General features: G+C 45.6%; 5 protein-coding genes across 6 annotated transcripts; 3 read left to right on the top strand and 2 right to left on the bottom strand.

The window, feature by feature from the left end:
- Positions 1-489: 489 nt before the first annotated feature.
- Positions 490-2,591, top strand: LOC306787447 (RING finger protein 151-like; the record flags this gene model as incomplete). Its single annotated transcript, XM_079282577.1, has 4 exons — positions 490-559; positions 1,082-1,251; positions 1,376-1,472; positions 2,124-2,591. The coding sequence occupies exons 1-4, from the start codon at positions 557-559 to the stop codon at positions 2,589-2,591; spliced, it is 738 nt and encodes a 245-aa protein (XP_079138703.1). The 5' UTR covers positions 490-556.
- Positions 2,592-3,202: 611 nt separating this feature from the next.
- Positions 3,203-5,200, top strand: rps2 (ribosomal protein S2). The gene is made up of 6 exons (XM_079281215.1): positions 3,203-3,237; positions 3,538-3,699; positions 3,792-3,881; positions 4,192-4,299; positions 4,387-4,720; positions 4,981-5,200. The coding sequence occupies exons 2-6, from the start codon at positions 3,541-3,543 to the stop codon at positions 5,154-5,156; spliced, it is 867 nt and encodes a 288-aa protein (XP_079137341.1). The 5' UTR covers positions 3,203-3,237; positions 3,538-3,540; the 3' UTR covers positions 5,157-5,200.
- Positions 5,201-5,682: 482 nt separating this feature from the next.
- On the bottom strand, positions 5,683-7,478 carry ndufb10 (NADH:ubiquinone oxidoreductase subunit B10). Its single transcript, XM_079282731.1, has 4 exons — positions 7,256-7,478; positions 6,800-6,938; positions 6,096-6,235; positions 5,683-5,829 (listed from the first exon to the last, which is right to left on the bottom strand). Exons 1-4 carry the CDS (start codon positions 7,401-7,403, stop codon positions 5,741-5,743), a joined length of 516 nt encoding a protein of 171 aa, XP_079138857.1. The 5' UTR covers positions 7,404-7,478; the 3' UTR covers positions 5,683-5,740.
- A 585-nt stretch (positions 7,479-8,063) lies between these two features.
- On the top strand, positions 8,064-11,868 carry LOC306786663 (large ribosomal subunit protein uL3-like). 2 transcript variants are annotated; one of them, XM_079281501.1, is made up of 10 exons: positions 8,064-8,190; positions 8,810-9,002; positions 9,321-9,489; positions 9,595-9,730; positions 10,277-10,463; positions 10,563-10,723; positions 10,870-10,971; positions 11,226-11,321; positions 11,497-11,616; positions 11,747-11,868. In XM_079281501.1, exons 1-10 carry the CDS (start codon positions 8,125-8,127, stop codon positions 11,804-11,806), a joined length of 1,290 nt encoding a protein of 429 aa, XP_079137627.1. In that variant the 5' UTR covers positions 8,064-8,124; the 3' UTR covers positions 11,807-11,868. The 2 variants fall into 2 exon arrangements, with proteins under 2 accessions (XP_079137627.1, XP_079137628.1); XM_079281502.1 differs by lacking the exon at positions 8,064-8,190 and adding an exon at positions 8,215-8,373.
- A 518-nt stretch (positions 11,869-12,386) lies between these two features.
- Positions 12,387-19,293, bottom strand: LOC306786340 (testis-expressed protein 2-like; the record flags this gene model as incomplete). The annotated part of the gene is made up of 11 exons (XM_079281081.1): positions 12,387-12,605; positions 12,715-12,835; positions 12,928-13,137; positions 13,853-13,990; positions 14,099-14,231; positions 14,720-14,819; positions 15,545-15,745; positions 16,313-16,500; positions 16,673-16,952; positions 17,357-17,557; positions 18,094-19,293. The coding sequence occupies 11 exons, from the start codon at positions 19,291-19,293 to the stop codon at positions 12,459-12,461; spliced, it is 2,919 nt and encodes a 972-aa protein (XP_079137207.1). The 3' UTR covers positions 12,387-12,458.
- Positions 19,294-23,148: the final 3,855 nt, after the last annotated feature.

The following is a 23,148-nucleotide window of genomic DNA, read 5'->3' as shown; positions in this document are numbered from 1 at the left end:
AGTCGCACACAATGTACGTCATCATAGCGCACTGCGCTGTGATTGGCCAGACGGGTTTTGCTCATAACGCAGCATCTCCTTACAACATGTAAACAAACATGAATTCAATAAAAAAACATGAAAACTATTTTTTTGTGTGGAATAAATACGTTTATAAGTTACGTGGGTGAATGCTATGTGATCATTGTAGTCTTAATAGACACAGTGACTTTTAGATTTAGTCCCCGGGGCTCCTGACAATAGAGTCACCTGAGTTTATTCATGTTCACAAGTTCCTGTTTTGACGCGTGGAGGCTGAGCTTTGGTGCTAGAACAGCAGGGAAAGGACGCGCTCCATAATGAGCGCTATTATCTCCCTTCGTTTTCGTAATTTACTGTTTTCAGTTGTCCACACAAACTCACACGCACAGGGTCCCTCCTTCGCGTTTTGTCAGGAATGTTCATGTGTGTGTTGCATTGATAACGCGGGTGTGTGTTTCGCGAGTGACATGTGAGTGGACCGATACGGAGTAAACCAGCGCCGGGAATGGAAACACGGTGAAGAGAGAAGATTGTCATGGTGAGTACATGGTGCATGGTTATTTATGAATGTGTCGGTTTAGGATACTTACTATTACACATAGGGTTAAACCCTTAGCACGGAGCCTAATATCTTCAGTGACCTGTGAACTTTGCTTTCATTTGAAATACATGGTGAGTGTAATGTTAGTTTTTATTATTAGATATTATTATAAACGAAATAATGCCAACACATTATGTGTTATAAGCATTTTGTAATCATCCTTTTGAAGGATTAAACTTGCTTTTTGTTATCATGTCATCAGTCATATGACTTTCCAGAACCATTCTGTATTGTCTTCTCTTGCCTTTATGTTGAAAACACTGTGGACGGGTTGTAGGCAGCTGTGGAGCCATGTTTTACAGCTGTAGAGAAAATACTCACCTATTTCGTACATCAGGGGTCACCTTTTTTCCAGGTCCTCAGCTGGCACAACTCTACCCTTTAATGTCTCCCTGGTAATATTAATAATACATTATGATCACTCAGAATAAAGTAGTATTTATTTTTGGCCACATCCAGGCGGACCCAGAGGTGTCAACACAGAGTGGGGGCTATGATGTGGAGCTGTTTGTGGACACTCCAGACTACGATCTGATCTGCACTATATGCCAGGGGGTCCTCAGGGGTCCCGTGAGAGCTAAATGCCACCACATCTTCTGCAAGAAATGCATTTTACAGTGGCTGAAGAGGTACTGAACACAACATTGATCAATACCACTGAATGAGAACATTGTAAAGTTGTACTGCATTCGATTGTTATTCATGTCTGGTCCATGCAAAGGATTAGGACTAACTGTTGTTTATCCTCTGTAGGCAGGAGACCTGCCCCTGCTGCAGGAAGCCCGTAAACCCGAGCTTGATTTATGTTATGTTCAAGCTGAGCAAATCTATTGGGCGCATGAAGATCAAGGTGGGAAATGGAAAGTAGAAGCTGTACATTTACATAGATTGTAAATAGTGAAGTAAAACTCGTTTTAGTAATTGAGTGGCTGCATTAGCTCTTTAGGAGTAAAGGGAGGACCAAACCAACAACATGGCCTTACATTATCTCATCTTGAAGCTCTGGGGAGGGGGATCGGTAAAGAGATACAGAGTATTAATAACCTGGGTTTTTTTCCAGCCTTTTAAATGAATTTATAGGGTTTATTCATGTTGAATGTTTGTTGTCAATATGTGACTATGGTCTTTTAATGATAATATCTGTAATTATAAGGGTGTGACGAACATTATTTTCAATTAATATACATTATTTTTTCACTCAATTAGTCTGTAAAATGTCTACAAATTACTTCAGCTTTTGATATGATCCCCCTTTTTGCAAATTATACTTTGTTTTACTTCAGTGATATTTTTAATGAAAGATTTTTACTTGTTATGGAGTATTTTCATACTCATACTTGTTACTTTTACTTCAGTGAAGGATGTGAATAATTTCTCCACCACTTGTAATCTCACCTCTGCTTGCATAATAAAGTCAACAAACAGTGGTTGAGAAGTATGTCATGCTTCAGGCATATAAACCATGTGTTTTGTACTGATATCTTTGTGTTCTGGCCTCTAGTGTAAGAATGAGATCCGAGGTTGTCTCGAGACCTTCCCTCTCTCAGAGCAATACTGCCACAGCATGAGCTGTCTGTACGAGCTCATCCCCTGTCCGTACCAGGGCTGCCGGGCACAGCTCCTCCGCAGAGACCTGGACACCCATGCACAGCACTGCGAACACTGGCGTCAGCCCTGCCACATGGGCTGCGGGGCGATTCTCTCCCACCGCACCCAGGCCCAACACAACTGCTACAAGCTACTGAGGCAGGAGTATGAAGCCAGACAGAGGAACCACAGGGCCATCGCAACTGCCCTGCAGAGGAAGATGAGGAAGATGCAGGGCACCATGGCCCACATGAAGAGGCAGATAGGGCTGATCTGTGAAAGCCTGCAAGTGATGGACGATCTGCACGAGGTGGAAGAGGAGGACCTTGGAGAGAGCAGTGGCAGCTCTCGTGGGCCTCCAGGTATCAACAACAGCAACTGAGGGACAGTTACTGCTGCTGATTGGCTGCTGCTCTGTGTAATTTACACATGCATTAATTTCTTTCAAGGTGTGTGTTTTTAGAATAAAAAGAGTGGACTAACAATCTTGTGCTGTAGCTTCATCTTTTTTGTAGAGTTTTTGAAGAGTCTTTGTTGACATGTGATGCATCTCTCCAACTTTTTTTTAAACAATTTTACTGAATAATGCAAACCAAGGGACTATATCAATTAGCATATGCATGTGAATGCATACAGAATAAATACATAAAAGCACAACAAATATACGATATTGGCCTATCAGGGATAAAGCAAAATAGAATAATGTCCTTAAACTCTTTTTATGTTTCAGAGTATTTTACTGTGAGGAAGCATATCTGATAATTGCGAATTTATTACTATTTACTATTTTATTTTAAACGTATCTCAGGAACCTCTTGTCTTCTTGTGTGTGGTTTTGCTTCAAAGAACGAAAGATATAAAATAAAGTCGATACAACGCCTATCATTATAGAATAAGTCAGCTCTGACTAACCGGCCGCTAGGGGCAGCAGTGAGCATGTTTAGTGAAAGAGGTAATATCGCGATAACGCCTTTCAAATAAAACCCGGCGAGACTTCACGTCGGCCTTCTTCCTGTTATAACAATCACGTAAGTGGAACGCATAATAATCGCTCCCGACTGAAATCGTGCTTTATCACACACATCCTTCTGCTAAACACAATCATCAAATCTACTAAATGACGTTTGAATATGTTCCTTCTAAACCCTGCTAGTATTTACGAGGAGAACGTGTCAGAGATAGAGAATTTCTTAAATATTGAACGAACGATCTCAACGTTGAACATGGCGGCGATGCTCTGGCTAGCCGGGCGCTTGCTAACTTGCGCGCTCTCTTGCTTTTTAGAGGTTATACGAAATACTAAATTATGTGTTTTTTTTGTTCTGCAGCAAATGGCGGACGACGCCGGTGGTAGAGGAGGTTTTCGCGGAGGTTTTGGGGACCGTGGAGGTTTTGGTGACCGTGGTCGCGGTGGCGGACGAGGCCGTGGACGCGGTAGAGGCCGCGGCAGGGGCCGTGGGGCCCGGGGCGGCAAGTCTGAGGACAAGGAAGTAAGATGAAAGCTCATTAACGTCTGACTGAAACAATATAGTTTACAACATCACGAACTGTTGTTCACTGAGATGCTCTTGTCTTTTGCCAGTGGATGCCAGTCACCAAGCTGGGCCGCCTGGTGAAGGACCTGAAGATCAAATCCCTGGAGGAGATCTACCTGTACTCTCTGCCCATCAAGGTAAGCAGTGAGAGGATGGATACAGTGACAGACTGCCAACGTTTAGATGAATGTGTTGTTGATGCTAACCGGATAGCAAAGGTGCCTGTCGGTCTGTTGCATTCAAAGTGCATTACTGGTCTTAAAAGGATTCTTTCTTAATGTTATAGCCAAATACATTGTGTGTAGTTTGTGCCAGAATTACGTTCGAGTAAAAAAAGTGTTTATGCATATCATGCCGTTGTATTATAATAAAGCGCATGCAACACCTAATGTTGGCTGTGGCATCCTGATGCAAAATTAAACCGTTCTTTTAAACTTTTTCCTGCAGGAGTCTGAGATCATCGACTTCTTCCTGGGTTCAGGTCTGAAGGACGAGGTGCTCAAGATTATGCCCGTCCAGAAGCAGACCCGGGCCGGTCAGCGCACCAGGTTCAAGGTGAGTCATTAAATGTTGTGGAGACTGTCTTATTCGATTGGTGTTGTTATCCCGTCCAAATGTGACATTGTTGGCTTTTGTTTACAGGCCTTTGTCGCAATTGGCGACTACAATGGTCACGTGGGTCTGGGGGTGAAGTGCTCCAAAGAGGTGGCTACGGCCATCCGTGGTGCCATCATCCTCGCCAAGCTGTCCATTGTGCCCGTCAGGAGAGGTTATTGGGGTAACAAGATCGGCAAGCCCCACACCGTGCCCTGCAAGGTGACCGGCCGCTGCGGCTCTGTCCTGGTGCGTCTCATCCCTGCACCCCGTGGTACTGGCATCGTGTCCGCCCCCGTGCCCAAGAAGCTGCTCACGATGGCCGGTATCGACGATTGCTATACCTCGGCCAGGGGCTGCACCGCCACCCTCGGCAACTTCGGTAAGAGTCTTCTGATGGTTTTGTGTCTATCTGTGTTGCTGTGTTTTCTCCTTGCTCTGCCCAGCTTCACCCATGCAGTGGTGTCGTTATCAGGAGAGAAAGAAAAGAGTATTGTAATGCACAGGAGAGAGACTGTTTCAGTGATCTCCTCTGTTCCCCTTTTCAGTGCTCAACATTGTTACCAAAAGTACTGCAGCTGTATTATGCGTGGAGCTCTATCTCGAGCATCTCCTCACTGTTTCTTTTCATTTCCTCATCAGCCAAGGCCACCTTTGATGCCATCTCCAAGACTTACAGCTACCTGACCCCTGACCTGTGGAAGGAGACTGTCTTTACAAAGTCTCCCTACCAGGAGTTCACTGACCATCTGGCCAAGACTCACACCAGGATGTCTGTGCAGAGAGGTGGACCGGTCCCCCCAGTCCCTACTTCCTAAAGTTTTTGTACAGAGAATTGTTGAATAAACTTTCTGAAACAAAATGCAACCTTTGTTTTACTTGTGCTGAACTTATGACAGAAGAAAGTACTTTGTTACCAAGAGTACTGTTAGGTAGGGGTGACTGTGTATATCAATGTTTAACTAGAGTATGAAATATCACACTGTTAGTGTTATAAAGGAAGAAATTGCCAATGGTGTAAAACACCAGACGGGGTTGTTTCTGGCAAACTTAGCAAATCAAATCATATGGATTTAAAAGTCCGTCTACAAACCTGGCTTGTCTACATTGGTCTAATTCATCATAGAAATGAATGATTGTTAACTTTATAATTGGCAAACTGTTACTGAACGCGACTCATGCTCCATAGTATCTGGTAGGTATAAGACCCAATAAAGGCTTATGCAAGAAAGTCACTTAAAGTATATGTTCCTGCATCAACCTCCAGTTATTTATAACTTTAATAATCATGCCCAGATGGCTGGCTGTGCTGCAATTTGTGAATGATGAAAGGGCACTAATTGACACAATGTATCAGTTTATTATACAATTATTACACGGGACAGATAGTAGGGAACTGTTCTTAAGCAGTCTGGGCCTGAGCAGCAATCATCCGTTCTTTTTGCTTCATTAGACATTTCCTCCCGCTGGCGTACGCTCCCAGGTCTCCATCTGGAAAGAGGTTAGGATGCAAAAGACATGTCAATAACAATCTTAAATATATGTTGATTATTTTTGTCCAATTAATATAAAAACTGAAAAATCTGATTCTGCAAATTGTTTCAGCGCCAATGCACATACAATGCATTGTGGGTAAATCATCCCTTAAACTATGACAGCATTTGCCACACTGTATTTAGTCAGCAGTCTATGTTTTCTGAATGAGTCCACACTTTCTACACCACACATGTCCAAGCTCCGAACTGCACAATACTTACAGCGTGACTGGAAGTTGTGGGTCACCTCGGTGAACTGCTGTATTTCATTGGCACAGTTCTGCTGGTAGCTGGATCCTTCTCTCTGGTGGCAGGCCCTCATACGCTCCTGGACCACCTTCACAATCTCCTGGTCTACTTTGCTGTGGGGTGAAGACAACACATGGTGACACTTTGATAGAGGCACCCTGACCACTACAGCATCCTTGCATGTGCATGAATTCAGTATTGAGTCCTTGTAATAAGACTCATTTTTTAAGGCCACCATTGTCTCATAATGAAAGAACTATTAAAACAGGCATGACTGCATGTCTAAGAAAAATTGGTGGGTTGCACCTATAGTATATGTGATTGTTGTACATCTAATTTCAAAGCCATGGGCATTAATACGCTTCTATAACAGCCTCCACTCGAATGCATCCAGTTCATCCCGAAGGTGTTGAATGGGGTCTAGGTGAGACCTCTGTGCATATGGAGTCAGATCAGTCTCAATATTATGAATGCACACAGAACGAGGCCTCACGATTATGTAAAGCTGCCATGATCTAAATTTATATTTGTGCTGTAGTTGTGTGTGTTGTGCCCAAAGATAAGTGCATTTGCCACTTTGTACAGCTGGTAATGAAGCCAACAAACAAAGCAACGTTATAATGACCGAGGTGTTGGGTACACAAATGTCCATCTGGATGATTTAACCCTTTACTCACTAGTCTCTCCTCCACTGCATCTCAGCCTCGTAGTAGCAGAGGTAATCTCCCTGATGGCACTCCATCAGGTCAGGAACACGGCGGAACTTCTGGTGGAAGTAGACCGGCCTATTTTTAGACCGGATACTGTCAACAACATCTAGACGAGAGAGAAAAAACATAATCATACAAACATAGTCATTGTTAAACCGAACGGAAGACAAGGCCGTGTGGGTTAAACTGTGATGTGATGAGTCTGTGAATGAAGCTACCTAGCATAACATCTAGGTTAGCTTGCATAGCTAGCTAACGCTGTCCATTATTGACACAAATCACAGCCTTGTAGATTATTTAGTGTGGTATTTTGCAAGCACACAACAATGATAGCAGCGATATGAAGTACAAATACCCCAACAATATGTCTCCCCAAAGCCGTGTTATCCTGTTAGCACAGTTTGCTCTGTTAGCTTCGATTACCTCTAAATGTGGTGACAGGCAGGTCCACGGAGTAATAGAAGAGTTTAGACAGAATCAGGGCCGGGTTTGGCAGTGCTGTCTGTTTGTCCACAACCGGAGTCTGCCGGGGAGGCTCCGGGTATGCTCCTTTGTCATAGTCTGTCGGCATTTTGCCTAAAAACGACCAGGACCAAAGAAATCCTACAATTCGACCTCGGCAATTCTCCTTTCGAGGTGGCGCATGCGCAGAAGACGCAGCATAATGGCGAAATAGAGGTCAACAAATGTAAAACCGCAATGTTATCGCGAATGTTATTCTGATTATTCCAAACAATATTATTCTTGACAAATATTATATCAAACGAGGAACTCAGCACAAGTTAATTTACAGCATTTTTAAGACATAAAGGTCATAGGGCAAAGGTGACAGGTGGAGCTGTTGTACCATGGAAATGCAGCAGGTGGTGGTGCATGGCTGACTATAAACCCTCTCAAATACACTCCACTAGTACACACTCACCAGACAATTTCTTGAACGTAACATGTTGAGATATTAACACACAGAACAGATAAAGAGTGTAATGATTGAGCCTCAACAACTAGTTGCTGTAGTTGCTTTATTGCTTTTTAAAGAAACTGTATCTGTCCTAAAGCAGACCAGGTGGACGTTGGCCTTGTGGCAATGCAAAACTTTCTTCTTCCTTTCATGGTCATGTGGTTCCTGTCCACTAGGCCTCCTCACCACCTCAGACCACAGAGATTACCCTCTTCCCTCCTCTGAACTTCTCATGTCAGAACTTGGCAGAGATTGCCTTGTTTGAAAGCAAATACGTCTCCTCAGCTGGGACAAACCCCAAATTAGAGCCCTTACACTCGGTATCGTCTTATGTATGACCCTTACTTCAGCACTGGCCCCTTTCTCATTCGATTCCTCGACCAGACAGTGTGCGGACATGGTTAGTGCTCCTCATAATTCTTGGCTCTTTTTTTTACTACAAAGGATACATTGATTTGCAGTTTTGTCATCTACATGTGTGCATGTGTGTGTGGCCATCTGGGTTTATGAGGGAAGATGAGGCATATTGAAATGTAACCTTGTAATGGCTGCCGTGGAGGAGACCACTTGGAATACTGAAATGGTAACTTTATTTGTTTGTGGCATCCCATTGTTTGAGTTTTGTTTATTATTCGGTCTTTGCTGGATTTCTGAATCACATTCAGTATGACATAGAAACCAATGTAGAAAGTACACATTGCCTGACACATTGAGATTAAGGGACTTGACTCTATTACAGTGTATTCTTTTGAAGTCCTGTTTCATTTTATCGAAATGTTTGGAGGCCCTTAATATAGGGTTTTAATATCTGAAGAATTTTGGGAAATTGGGACTAAAAACAGAGCAGAGAATTCATTTTTACTGCACCGAGTACAGGCACGCATTAACGTGTCTCTTCGTAATCTACTACTGTAGTTATTGTGTTATTATTTAAAAAACATCATTGCAGTATAGTCGGGTTACATTTCAACGGTGTTTCACATTATTAAGGAATGACTGTGTGATTTATGCCTTTACAGTCTCATCGCAAATTCCATGCACCCCGCCATGGACACTTGGGGTTCCTGCCCCACAAGCGTAGCAAGAAGCATAGGGGCAGGGTGCGGACGTGGCCCAAAGATGACCCCAGCCACCCTGTCCACCTCACTGCCTTCCTGGGATACAAGGCCGGCATGACCCACACGCTGAGGGATGTGCACCGCACTGGCATCAGTATGTAGACTTACTGCAACATGGATGCACGGGAGGATTGAGAAAAAAAACGTTTGCTGTTTGTTTGTTTGAGAGGATGATGGGCTGATAAGATCAGGTGTTGCATGGAACCCTACAGTCTTTACATATTTAATACAGTTTAGCTGCTGAAAGCATGAAACATTATTACATTATTACAATGTTACAGGATGTAATCAGTGGGTTATATACTGTTTATACATGTATTATCTGTTAAAATGCTATGCTCGATTGAGCTTTACTGAATACTGACAGTAAAAATATCTCAGCAGATGAATATATACCATGTTTCTCCCACAGAGCAAGCAAAGCGAGAGCAAGTGGAGGCGGTTACCATCATTGACACTCCTCCAGTCATTGTGGTGGGGGTAGTGGGATACATTGAGACTATCCGTGGCTTGCGTTCCCTCAAAACCATCTTTGCGGAGCATCTCAGTGACGAGTGCAAGCGCAGATTTTACAAAAACTGGTGTGTGATGACATGTTGTTCTCTTGTATGTGTGCATTGAGCAGTTGTTGCCTTGCTGACACTGTTGTTTTTTTCTTTCTTTACTGGGCTTTTTTTGTATTTCAGGTACAAGAGCAAGAAGAAGGCCTTCACCAAGTACAGTAAGAAGTGGCAGGATGAGACAGGAAAGAAACAGCTGGACAAGGAGTTCGCTCAGATGAAGAAATACTGTTCAGTAATCAGGGTTATTGTTCACTCTCAGGTAGGTCAGCCACTTTACACCTAAATTCAAAGCCCAATCCAGTTTTAGAGACACACTATCAGTCAGACTCCACTGCTCGAATGATTGGATTCTATTCACCTATTGGCCGCTACTGAATCCACCCATGCAAAAGGGCAGAGGTGTCAGAGTTGACCACCCGACCACATGCAAGGACAAGAAAAGCTGCCACATCCCAAATCCCCCCTGCTGCTAACAGCCAACTCTGACACATTGAGGGGAGCACTGGAGGCTGCCGTTTCAAATAGCAGTTTAAAAATAATTCTGAGGGCAGAACCTGGCTGCTCACCCAGGCTTTGCCAAAAGCTGCTGGGATCTTTGTCTGTGCAGGTTTCAGCTTCAGAAGTCAGAATAAGATCAGAATGTGCCCTTGAATATCAGGGCTGTGGTAATCGCCTTGAAAACCACTTTGAACATGATCCTGTGCTGAACAATAAATCGAATGATAAAAAGACTTTCTAATTAGAAAAGCCTTTTCTAGATCATAGGACTCCTTTCAGTTGCAGTTACGTGCTTCCCCATTTCCAGGTGCGATTGCTGGCCGTCAAGCAGAAAAAGGCCCACATCACGGAGGTGCAGCTAAACGGGGGAAGCATCGCGGACAAGGTGGACTGGGCCAAGGAGCACCTGGAGCAAGCGGTGCCTGTCTCTGCCGTCTTCTACCAGGATGAGATGATTGACATCGTCGGAGTCACCAAGGGTCATGGCTTTAAAGGTTGGCAGCATGCTGTGACTATTTGTGCCGGTCCAAGGGCTCGTAAGATAAACGCACGAAGTAATACATATATTTATTTCTGGCTCTTTGTGCTGATAGGTGTGACAAGCCGCTGGCGCACAAAGAAGCTTCCCAGGAAGACTCACAAGGGTCTGAGGAAGGTGGCCTGTATTGGAGCCTGGCATCCGGCCCGTGTGTCGTACACTATAGCTCGTGCAGGTCAGAAGGGCTATCACCACCGCACTGAGCTCAACAAGAAGGTTAGCTCATTGATAGTTTCACCCATAAGACTTCTTCTTCATCTGTTCCTTTGTTGGATAATTATAAGCAACATTATTGTGAGTATATATTTCGGTTTACCATGTGTTGTCATGCTTGAGCTCCTCATTTCCTCATGTGTCCTCAGATCTACCGTATTGGTAAGGCGGTGCACATCCAGGACGGAAAGGTGATCCGGAACAATGCCTCCACTAGCTACGACACCACCCAGAAGGCCATCACGCCCATGGTACTCTCCTATCGCAAGACTATAATATGCACTAAAAAAGGTCTTTCTAAGATCCTGTATTGATAATATAATAACCACACCTGCACATCACACTGCAAGCTTCATAAAGCATCATGATGTATCACTGCTGGTATGATAATATTTGATAAGTTCTAACAATTTTGCATGAAAGGTGTTATGGACAACATGGTGCTCTCAGCAGATTTCTTCCTGAACACTCCTCATTTACTCTCCATTCTTTTCTATTCCTGTAGGGAGGCTTCCCTCACTATGGTGAAGTGAATAATGACTTTGTCATGGTGAAGGGCTGCGTGGTCGGGTGTAAGAAACGCGTCCTCACCCTCAGAAAGGTAGAGTGCGATCAAGAAAGTCAACTTTTCGATCTCACAGGCAGCTTGCAGTATAAGTACACAGTTGTAGCATCTCATTTACTCTCAGTTCAAGATTCCTCGTGCATTATTGCAGGACATGTACCGTGTGTGTACATCTTTGTCTGTCTGCCCCCCCCCCCCCCCCCCCCCCCAGTCTTTGCTCGTGCACACGTCTCGCAAGTCCAAGGAGACCATCGAGCTCAAGTTCATCGACACCACATCAAAATTCGGCCATGGCCGCTTCCAGACTGCCCAGGAGAAGAAGGCATTCATGGTGAGCTTGTGAAAAGCATGGCGAAAAGTTTGAAGCACACACAAATCTGATTAACAGGAAATTCTGCAGGGTAACATAATCAACAGCTCCTTCTTCCCTGTTTTAACACTGCCCTGTGCTTTACCTGCAGGGTCCGCTGAAGAAAGATGTCCTGAAAAAAGCCACGGAGCCTCAGACCGAGGAGGCCTGAAAGAAATTCTCAATTTCCACAGCAATAAAACACAGAAACACCAAAGTTTCAAATACACTGTGTGTGATTGTGTCATGTAAATTAATATTGGTGTTGCATAATTGACGTGTATTTGTTTTAACTGGATTAATTATACATTTAATTACCATAGATTTAACCGGTTTTTATTCGCTGATAATCCATGAGCTTATTTACATTGTTCAAAAACAATGCACCATGGAAGCTTGATCATCACTATCATCTCCATGTTTTTCATCAGTGGATTAGAAAATGATTGAATGGATAGTTTGTTCGTTCAACATTCTTTACCAGCAGTCATCTACAGCACCTTGTTTAGGCGTGCATCTAGTATTTACATCTTTTATCAGTGTTGGCATCAAATAATAAAATAATGCTCGAACTGGTATACAGTTCAATCATCTTCACAGCAAAGGGCACTTTAGCACCATTCTCACAGTCCCGAGGTCGCTGCCCTTGCTCAGCTGCATTCATCCTGCACTGGTTACAATCAACACACGCTCGGGATAAACAGCAAGCCGCAGCTGCAGCAGCCTCGGAATCAATTAGAGAGTCATGGCAATAGCTGCACACTGGCATTTTTTATTTATTTTTTTACATCGACATAATCTCATCTGCGGCCTCAAAGGGGCAACTACTCTGACAGGTCGTCCTGGGACTCCATGGAGGACTGGTGGGATGAGGAATGGATTGAGGATTGGTGGGATGCAGGTGGGTTTTCCAGGCCGGATGTCATCAGGGGCAGATACAGATCATCCATATTGGGCATCACAAGCACTTTCTGTTGAGGGGCAAAGGACAACAAAACCATATTTAACAATTACAAAGTATGTTTAGAATTATTCTTTTAATCTTTTTCTGCACGTCGACAGATTGACTGATGGACTGACCTGGAACTCACACTGCAGTTTTCTCTCGATCCACTCAGTGACGTGAGTGAAGGTGACCTCCCTCTCCCCGAGCGTGGGTCGCACGTGAAGGTCTAACTTGGGAGGCACCCGGAAACTGTACCTGAGAGGAGAGAACGAGAGAAAAAGACTGCGTGTGAGAAAAGAAAGAAACCTTTGAATTCATGGCATGAAATGACGTTGTAAACTCAGTACCATATCCTGTCGGTCGGGGGAGGTGGGATGTTGATGGCCAGAGTGCCAGAGAGCTCCAGGACCTCGACGCTGAGCATCAGAGGCATGTTAGACACCTCAGCTATCTTCTTCCTGATGTACTCGTTCTCGGTGGCTTTCTGGAAGTACTTGGACTTCGCTATCTTGTCCACAAATCTCAAGATCTTCCGACTTGTGCTGCTACCAGTGTGCCTGGATGAAGGATTAGGACAAGGGCACAAACGCAGTGTAGGGCTGTGAATTAGAAAACTACTGGGATTGGGACATTGAAATTAGTGGTGTGTTTTCACATCATACGCAAACCACCTCATTTATAACAATTTCTTGGCTTGTAAATTACTATTCGTGTCAACATGCAAGTGTTTGTTACAACTGTGAAGTTTAAAAAAAATCGACAATATATTCAAATAGGTAATATGTAAGTTGTGTTTCGTGTCATTCCTGCCTTTGAAGACCTGAAAAATGTCGCGCACATAAACACATTCGTACATTATCGACACATTATCTGACAGTAAGCTGTGACTGCAGGAAAAGCACAGGTGGACTTAATGACCGTAACGATGCAGCACTGCAATTATGGCACCGCAGCGCTGCATCGTTAAGGTCATTAAGTCCACCTGTGCGTCTTCTCGTCTGCACACAAGTCAAAATGTCAGCAATCAGCATATTCACACACAGTTCACATAGTTCACACACATCATCGTAACTCCATACGTCCATATGTCACTCTTTTATTTTGTCACATTTGATCACCAATAAAAGATTGAATAAAAACGTTGTTGGTTACACCTGTGTTTGAAAAAGTCAAAATATCGCCTGTGAACACATCACTAAATAGGATGCGAACACAAGTGCAGCATGCGGAGTGTGACCTATAATCCGTGCTACGTTTCTTCTGTGTGATTACCCGTCAGCTGCTACCACTGTGCTCTTCTCCCCTAGAGACGCCTGCGGCTCAAAGGGGGGGGCTTCCTCTTCGTCAGACGAGCCTGCGCTGGACGACTCTTCATCACTGTCGGCCAGTACACACAGCCGGGGCTTAGAGCTGAAAAACACACCAGTGGTACCTGTTAATGCAAACCACTGCGCTGAGGAGACCGATTCCTCCTCGAGCGTCATCTATTGAGGAATATGAAACGGAGAGGGGCCTCACCCCACTTGCTGGGTCTCTAGAACGCTGTGAGCCTCGTCCTCTCCATCTTTACCCAGTTTACACAGGTTCATCTTCGTCTCCAGGGTCATCTGAAGGCAGCCTGTGTACACCACCTCCAGCTGCAGCCACAGGCCTTTGAGATAGAAAAAAACAAACCGGTAGCAGGTAAGATCAGATCTCTTAAGAAGCGTCGCGTCTAGATCTGGCCTGGCACAGTGTTGTTGCAGAAGGGACATTAGATCAACAGAGGACAGCTCGGGCATGTTTGTTACTTAAGATCAGTCAAGGCCAACAGGATGGCTAATCTCAATGGAAGGCTTTTAGGGTTAGTGCGATAGACGAATAAAACAAATGTGATCATGGCCTGAGCTGAGGTTTGTGTCTGAGAGAGGAGACTGTTGGGTTCACTTTATTGGTTGACTCGTCCACATACCAAGTTGTACAGAAAAGATGAAGGCAAGACCAAAGAGTTTACAGCCAAGCTAGTGGGGCTTTACATAGGCACAGCGATGCTCTGAGCCACACCTCTAAAATGGCTAGCAATCAAAAAAGCAAGTTTGTGTATGAATGTGTTCTTATCCAATGCAACATGTCTGAGTGTAAGTATGCACACAACTGTACCTCTGCGGTCAAGTGTTGGTGGGGAGGTGCTGAGGACTTGAGGTAGACAAGTACCCATGTCCAGATCTGCCAGCGTCAGCTCATTCATGAAGTATGGCAACTTGTAATGAGACAAACAACACCTTCAGTTAGTAAGCATGCTGCGTTCATGTCAGACATAAAAATAAAAAAAACCTGATGAAATCAGAGAAAAACAAATAGAGGCTCCACAGAGGAAGATAATGACTTCAAACTAATGAGCGAGCAGTGGGAAATCTGCAGTGGTGTGTGTGTGTGTGTGTGTGTGTGTGTGTGTGTGTGTGTGTGTGTGTCTGAAGGAGAGAGCAATACAGTAAAAGGATGGCGCGTGTCAAAGAGGAGGAAATGAGAAATGAGATGCTGCAGTGTCATCCCTGCTCCACTACTCACTCCCACCTCCCACCTTTGCAACCAGAGGGAGTGCATTATCAGCAGACACTCAAACACACACACACACACACACACACACACACACACACACACACACACACACAGAAAAGAAAGCTGCGGCGTTGATGTGCCTAACGTCACATCTTTTGACCTCGGGCACAAACCAGCGCTATTGGTCAGGCTGTATCATCGAGTGACCCACTTTGCAGAGCTCTGACCGGTAGTGCACTCGCTGTTCCCCGCCCACGTCATCAGTCAGCATGACACTGATGATGATGCTGCTGCTGATGGTGTGAATATGAAGATGAATGTGCGTATAATAAAAAAACGAAGAGCATCAGCTGAGCCCATCATTTTGTAAAGCAAGGACTTCTGACTAACCGTGAAAAACAAATCGCCATCCTCATCCACTCTCACCTTGATCTTCCTGAGCTTCTTCTGGATCTTGTGCGCCACCTGGTCGGTCCAGTACTTCTCCTGCAGGAAGTCCCAGAAGATCCGTCCCACCAGGGAGTTCACCCAGGTGGGCTGGCCCTCTGCCGAGCGGCCCTCTGCCACTGAACGTGCGCTGGGCTCATCTCCTGCCTGACCTCCAGATCTGTGCTCTTCATTGTGAGTCTGCAGTGAAAGCATTTATGTTTGCACATGCGTTTTTCAGAGGGTATACTCCCTGATAGGACCGAGATGCGCAGGTACAATTTCTTGCCATTTCTACGCTAATCCATCCTCAAGCCCCATTTACGCCGACCCTTTTCCTCCTCTAAATACCAGCACAGACTGTCTCTATGTGGGGTGCCAATCCCGACCAACCCAAACCAGGATTAGCAGCTCTGCACTCCTATTAATCTCCTTCCAGCCAGGTGACACCTGATATTTCTGCACATTGACATTTTGGTCTCGTCAGCAGGGATGTGTTTGGCTGATCCAGCATCCTAGACAAGGCTGGTTTAAGCGCAGAGCGGAACGCAGGAACAGGAGCCGATATTGACCTGCTGTGATCAATGGGAGGTATGTAGAGTATTAGCATGACAAGCAGAGGGTCAGTGGAGCAGAGGCACATTTCTCATATCTGCTCAGGCTGTAAATGAAACCTACGGAGAGCTTACATGCCTTCACAACGTCCAGCGCTGTGATGCTATACCGGATACTACGTCTTAGAAATACATAAATGTGTTGCTCATTGACCTTCTTGTGGGCTGTGGGGCTTCCGTTGTCAGTGTGGCAGGGGCTGGGGGTGTGATTGCAGCTCGGCGTGCCAATCAGTTGAGTCATGTAGATGCTGTACTCCAATAGCGTTCTTGTTTTCAGAGCTCCCGGCAAATCATGCAGCTCCTCTGGGCCTTCTCTGGCAGCGTCTCCAGCACACGCTGTTTCTGAGTGACAGAGAAGGTGAGTGGGCGGAAAGGAGCTGGTGAATCACAGAAACGGTACAATTCAGCATGATCATCAATCTGTCCTGAACGTGATTCAACAGCGACTGTATACGTGTTTAAAACGAGGAGGCGATGTCGCTCCCAACCGCCATGAATTCAAACACCATCTTACCTGCACTCTCCTCCCTGCTCACGCTGCTCTGGGCTCCGGCCCGGGAGGCAGACAGGAAGTGCTGGAACCAGTCCTCCTTCTCTCTTCCTGTGCGGCCAAACAGGTACAAGGTGACAGGAAGCTGGTGGTCCGGGGCCGCGTGTCTCTCCGCCCTTTCTTCCTCCTCCTTCCCTTCGATGACACCCTCCTCCCCGACCTCCCCCTCAGCCAGAGTGACGCAGACGGGGTACTTCTTGTTCCAGATCCTCTTGCGAGCCAAACCGGGCGGCAACAGAGACACCTGGGATGAAAAGCAGCAGCAAGAAATGATAAAGGACAAGTGTCATTTTCTTCTTATTAGCATTTTCTTTCTACAAGAGATGCTAAAAGCCAGAAATTGTGTTGATAGTTTGTCATTGCCAAAGAGCTCCCCACATTGATCAGATTGTGTGTTAGCTTTATTCTATCACCATATTGTAAGCTACTGTAGCCTGCTTCAATATGCTACTGGGACAGCAGCCGGGTCAAGTTTATTCAGAGCATCATCACTTCGGTTGTAATCCTTCTGGTCTTTCACCTCCGCGTTGAATGACAATGTGGGTGCAGAGAGATGAGAGTTCAGGCGAGAGGCCACCTTCTCTCTTACTCCCCTCTGAGGAACGTGAGGGCCCAGAAATTAGAATGTTGTATATGTCACGTACTGACCTTACAGTTAGCCAGCGTGTAAGTACGTGAGCGCAAAAACACGGCCTCGTGGGACGTCTCGTCGAACGCTGCCCACCGGGGGATGTTGCTGCGTGGGTATGCCAGGCACAGCTGGCTGCCCTCCAGGGTGACGTAGACGGAGTGTGTGATGGAGGGGTGGAAGGTCTCAGGGTCGTAGCTGTGTGTCTCATTCATCCAGCCCTGGAAGACAATGATGAGGGTGTTTACCCCAACACAGTCACAAATCACCTTTTTCCTTTCATAATTGATATTAAGAGCAGGCTACATTGAGATGTGTTTATACATATATATATATATATATATATATACATATATATACATATATATACATATATATACATATATATATATATATATATATATATATATATATATATATATCAACAGAAATATGTAAATCTTGCAAAAACTCTACCCAGGCGAATGTAATTCACAGCGAGTGGTGCAATCTGCGACAATACAGCCCAGCAGGAGCCACTAAGCACCACTGACAGCTCACACGGCTGCTGTTGCTCATTGTTTTGATCTCTCAAACATTAGAGCTTGAAGCTCATTTCCATTTAGCCAAATCAGGAAAACAAGAAGAGGCTTCCTGCTCTGTGCCACAGTCACATGTGTAACACACTCAAAAGAAACAGGGACGTTTGAAAGAAAGCAGACACAGATGAAATGTCACCGTGTCACTTTCATGTTTACGCCTCTCTTTGTTGTGTTACCTCCAGGATTTCTGGATCTGCGAGCTCTCCATCCGGTGGCTCCATGTTCAGGGTTCTGGATCTGCTCAAACCCTTGTTGCTTCTGGCAGACGAGCGTCGCGGAGCAAACATGAACACAACCACCAGGCCCAACATGAAGCCACATGCAACCCCCACGGACAGACCCGTCACGTAGGAGGGCAGGGGCAACACAAAGAAACCATAAGCCAGAAGAGCCACAGGGAAGAGCCAGTGAAGAGGCAGCGATGAGCCTGGCACCGTGACTCTAGCCTGGGTGTAAGTTCTATGATGTGTCCCCTTGGATCCATTCTGGAGCTCCACCACCTGAATCACATCTCCATACGTGCAGATTTCTAAATGGCTGTCACTGCTGTGGTGTTCTGGGGAGACGGAGGACTTTGTTAAGGAGCTCTTTTGGAGTCTTCTCATAGACGTGTCACACACGCCTCTGGCCTCGCTTTCAGCTCTCTTTCGGCACTTGAGGTCTGCATCTTCACTGCCACCGTCTCTTCCACAGCTGCCTTGGGAGGACGGTGAGTCTCCGGCACCAGAAGCCCTCCCTTGCTTTGGGCTGCCGGAGCTTTCGTCCCCCATGATCTTACTCAGCATGCTCAGCGGATCCTGCATGGCCTCGGAGAACTTCCTCCGCGTGTCCTCCAGCTCAGCGATCAGCGAGCTGCCCCGGGGTTCAGCAGGAGGCACGCCGCCAGCGGAAGGAGGCGACGCCCAGTCGTCGTTCTCGTTCAGCCCATCTGCTACAGGCCTGGCCTCTGGGATTTTGGGATGGGTTAGCTGCTTCCAGGGGTGCAAATGCAGCTTGGAGTCTGACTTGGAGAGGTTGACCTCTGGCTCGACCCGGCGGGAAATCTCGGTGCTCAGGGACTTGACCAGGCTGAGCAGAGGTTTGCCTCGCAGGGAGCTGCTCTCCCTCGGCTCCAGGTCTGTGGAGGAGGATTTGACGAGGTTGGTGGTGACAAGCAGGTCTGCCGATGATGCCGATAGATCCGTTAAGGAGCCCGGGGATGAGGGGGAGTGAGGCAAAAAGGGAGGCTGGGAGCGGTGACTTAGGCTCAGGTCCAAATCCATCCCCAGGCTGAGGTCAGGCTGGCTGTCCCGTTTGCGTTGTTTGCCTTTGCTGAAGGCCACGGTGGGACCTTCATCGTGGCCGTCCAGGCTGAAGATGAGGTTGCTCTCTTCCATGCTGGCCCTCAATCAGGAGCTACTCGGAGGATGTGGTCGACCAAACGGAGTCCCCGAAGGCATGGCGCTAGCACTGGGAGTCTTTAACTGCATGTAGACTTGTAACAACCTCCTCTGGCAGCTTATAGTTCATCATGTTGAATGCTGGTGAGAAAGAAGAACAGATATGGTGGTTAATTGAGCAACCAAGTTACTTTTTAAAGGACAGCACAACATTTTACCTTCCTATTTCCGCCCTCTACATTTTGTTTCTAATTTTCTCTCAACCTTTGACTCTAATCTCCCTCGTCCTTTCTCCTTTGTCCTTTTTACTGCTCCTACTAGGGTAAGGGTGGAGGAGTGCTTTGTTTCTGGAATCATCCACAAGGAGTCATTAGCACAAAGACTTTAATCCCACAGTCAGCGATAATCCCGAATTAGATGCAGTGATCAAATCCATCATCCTTGTTTGTGCCTAATTGACACATCTGTTCTATCCGAGGAGCACTGACAGATAATCAGTACAATGATCTTTTCTCTGGAAAAGATTTCTTATTTACATGCTCGGACAAGATTCTTTCAGGGATTCTAAACAGCAACTCTGCAATCACAAGAGAACGCCTCTGAGCTGATGGCTAGCTGACGTGTGATTTAAATAAAACAACAGGAGACATCCTGGGACAGCATCTGCTCGATGAAAGCGAACACATCTGATGCAGAGGCAAACAAACCGACGCACCCCTCAAGATGAATAAATGTATTTTTGTAACTGATATTTACAGCACGGACTCTCTCACAGAGTCCAGTTGTTGTCACTAAAATGATCTGCTACGACTCTGAGTAAGAGCTCAGTTTCAGTTATTATTAGGAAGGCTTAAGCCTAATCAGACGTGTCTTTCAATTCCAGATAAATTTGCGGCATTCCTTGTTATTCACTTGCTCAAGTTGTCAGCCACACACGTGCATACTGCGGTGCATGTAGTCAAAACTAGCTTTATGAGCCATTTCAAGTGTCTGTGCTTACAGAAAACTGACACATTTCAGTTTAATTCTCGTCACTCCCGAAGGTTACTCCACGTGTGTCATATGAGTTTTCCCGCCTTTTTGATTGCCTGCCCTGATCACTTTCACCTGTCCCTCATTAGTCCGACATTCACCCCACCTGCTGCTTACCTGTGCTCACTTCCCTCGTCAGTCACTCGCTATTAATACAACCTCAGTTCCTTAATGTTCTTTGTCGGTTTGTATTCATTGCTGTTTTGCTACCAGCCTGCCCTTTTTGTACTAGTCATTGAACTGCACCCGTCTGCATTTGAGTCCTTCCCCTGCTCTCCAGCTGAAACAAATTCATGCACTTATCCGTCCCTAAGAAGCTATTACGTGGACTCTTGTGACGATTTGCTCATTCTACTTTTGTGTCCCTGTGCTGGTAAGTGAGGTCATGTTTAATCTTCCTGTTCAGAGCAAACACTGCAGCCAGATCCTTGCATAACGAGGGAGATCGTGCAGACACAAACTCATATTTCCTGACCTTTAGAGTGCACATTTTTACATAACCACAGAAGGAGAAAATGCAACAGTAAGAGACTTCCGCAATTTGCCATTGTCATGTATCGTAGATTCCTTGATGAAAGGCTGCAGATTATAATCTGCTACCATGTCTTTAACCTAAATTAACTTTCTCATTGGCTCCCATCGTATCTGTTCCCTTCCCTGCACACTTGTTTATGTGGAGCAATGTTACATTTTCAGCACCAACCTGATGCTCTCTTTGTGAAATCTAATTAACCAAAAGTGCTGCTCTGCCAGCGCTTAAGCTGCTCCAGACAGTCCTGCATTACCCTAATCAATTTCTGCTTCGGAGTTCATTTGGATCAGTTGTTGCTGACAGGGAGAGGAAACCCTTTGCTGCTCTGTGGAGTACGGAGTCAGCAGGGATTTGGCAGCTTCCCAGTCAGGACTGTGGCTGAACCTCTGCAGGAAGGAAGAAAAAACACGAGGACCGAAGTCTGGAACCACAGCTTTTGGTTTGTCCCTTAAGAGAGGAAAGTGGAGCAGATTTTGCTATTTCATTTTCTAAAGGAAAATGTCTTGACTGAAAGGCATTTAAAAACGGTCCGATGCCCCTAATTGAGGTCAGAGGGCGAAGTCTTAATCTGAATAGAGAAGCCCCAAGTGATTGAGGGCAACTCGGTGTGGAGGAAAAAGTTAATGAAGTTCAATGGAGTCTGACATTTTTGAAAACAAGGTATTGCAATCAGGAATCTTTAATAACTGCAGGTATTAGAGGCAAAATGAAAGGAAAATGTAGTGAGCCTCATGGGCTGTCCTACAACATGCAAAGTAATGACACATGGCAAAGTGGTATTAGGTTGTTGGAGAGTCTATCAATGAGTTGACAGTATAGTGGATTATTCTAAATGAATTAAAAGGTATAGAAGAAATGACGTGACCATCAGAAAATCCCGCTTTGATCCCTGACGTCTGCATGGGATTGAATCACATCACTCTGTCCTCTTCTTGGCCTTTCTATTCTGGTCACACAGAGGACAATTGGATCCAATTAAAGCTATGCATTGTTTTCGTTCTGTGAGGAACTTCATGAAAACCCAGTTGGGAGTGCTGTGTGAGCGAACGAGACAGTCTTTGGAGCCTGGCGACACACGCTGTCAAACGGCTTAACGCTTTCCTCAAACTACCACTTGACCCTGACGACTGGCACATTTGGCACAGGACTCTGTGTTTGTCTGGGTATCACATGGTCAGTGTTGGTACAGCTGTACTTCATCTCATTAAGACATCATTCAGACAATATCTCCGGGGCTAAAAAGGTTCACAGTTAATGGACAATGCCAGCCAAACCATCACTCTGACAGGCACATGAGTCCCGTTTGTCCCTTTTAAACTTCCCATCAGTCTGTACTCTTTCTGTCCTCACATGTAGAAAATTTCGCAAGTCTTTCTATTTCAAATTAAAGGCAGCTATTCTACAGCACTGATGACAGAAGCATGCGTGTGCTGCTACCGGTAAAAAAAACCAAACTGAGCTTCTTACCTGAATGTGGCATGTTGGCTCTCGTGATATCAGTGAACGAGGTTTGTGCTTTAAGTGCAGGCTGCAGTGCTCAGTGTAGATGCTGCAGAGCGCGGGGACGCGCACCATGCACCTGCAACAAATACACTCACTCAACTTTACTCGGATCGTAGCCAATCTTCATTGCACAAAAAAGCACGTCACAACTACGTAGTAGATGTTTTATCTAAATGCACGGTTTGTAAAATATCCGCGTCAGCACCGTTTCACGTCGCTTCTTCCCTTTCCGCTTCACGACGAGTCAACCCAATACAGAACGATGTGATTATTGGGAGTCCTGGCTGCAGACCGGGTGACACTGTAATCCAGATTAGACCGGAGAGGCCAACAGTTGTCGGAGCGGCGACTCTTCTCTGCTGCTGCGCTCAGCGTCAAAACACAGATGGAGCTCATCTCTCCGCCTCTGACATCGCAGTCCTGAACGCTGCAGACTTATGTAATTGCAAAACCTGGAAAAATAATCATCCATGTGGGATTGAAAAGGACAGAGTGAGAGAGAATAGAGGTGAGGGAGGGACAACCGCTGGCTTTTGGCTTTTATGATCCGTGTGGATTATTGTTGTGTCCACTCAACCAGCAGAGCTGCAGGGGGGCGGCCCAGACACAGACCTTGTGTGACCTGACATTTACCTGCTGGCTGCACACAATTTCATGGACGGGTTAATACACTTGCATTACTAGTAGTCAGTGGCGGCTGGTCAATAGAGGGCCATGGGGCATGGCCCCACCATGAGCCACACCAAAAAAAAAAAAAAAAAAAAAATTATAATCATAAATTGTCA

The sequence above is a fragment of the Melanostigma gelatinosum genome (assembly GCF_949748355.1).
Source record: "Melanostigma gelatinosum genome assembly, chromosome: 13".
Lineage (NCBI taxonomy): Eukaryota > Metazoa > Chordata > Actinopteri > Perciformes > Zoarcidae > Melanostigma > Melanostigma gelatinosum.
This window is presented reverse-complemented; position numbering and strand designations above follow the sequence as displayed.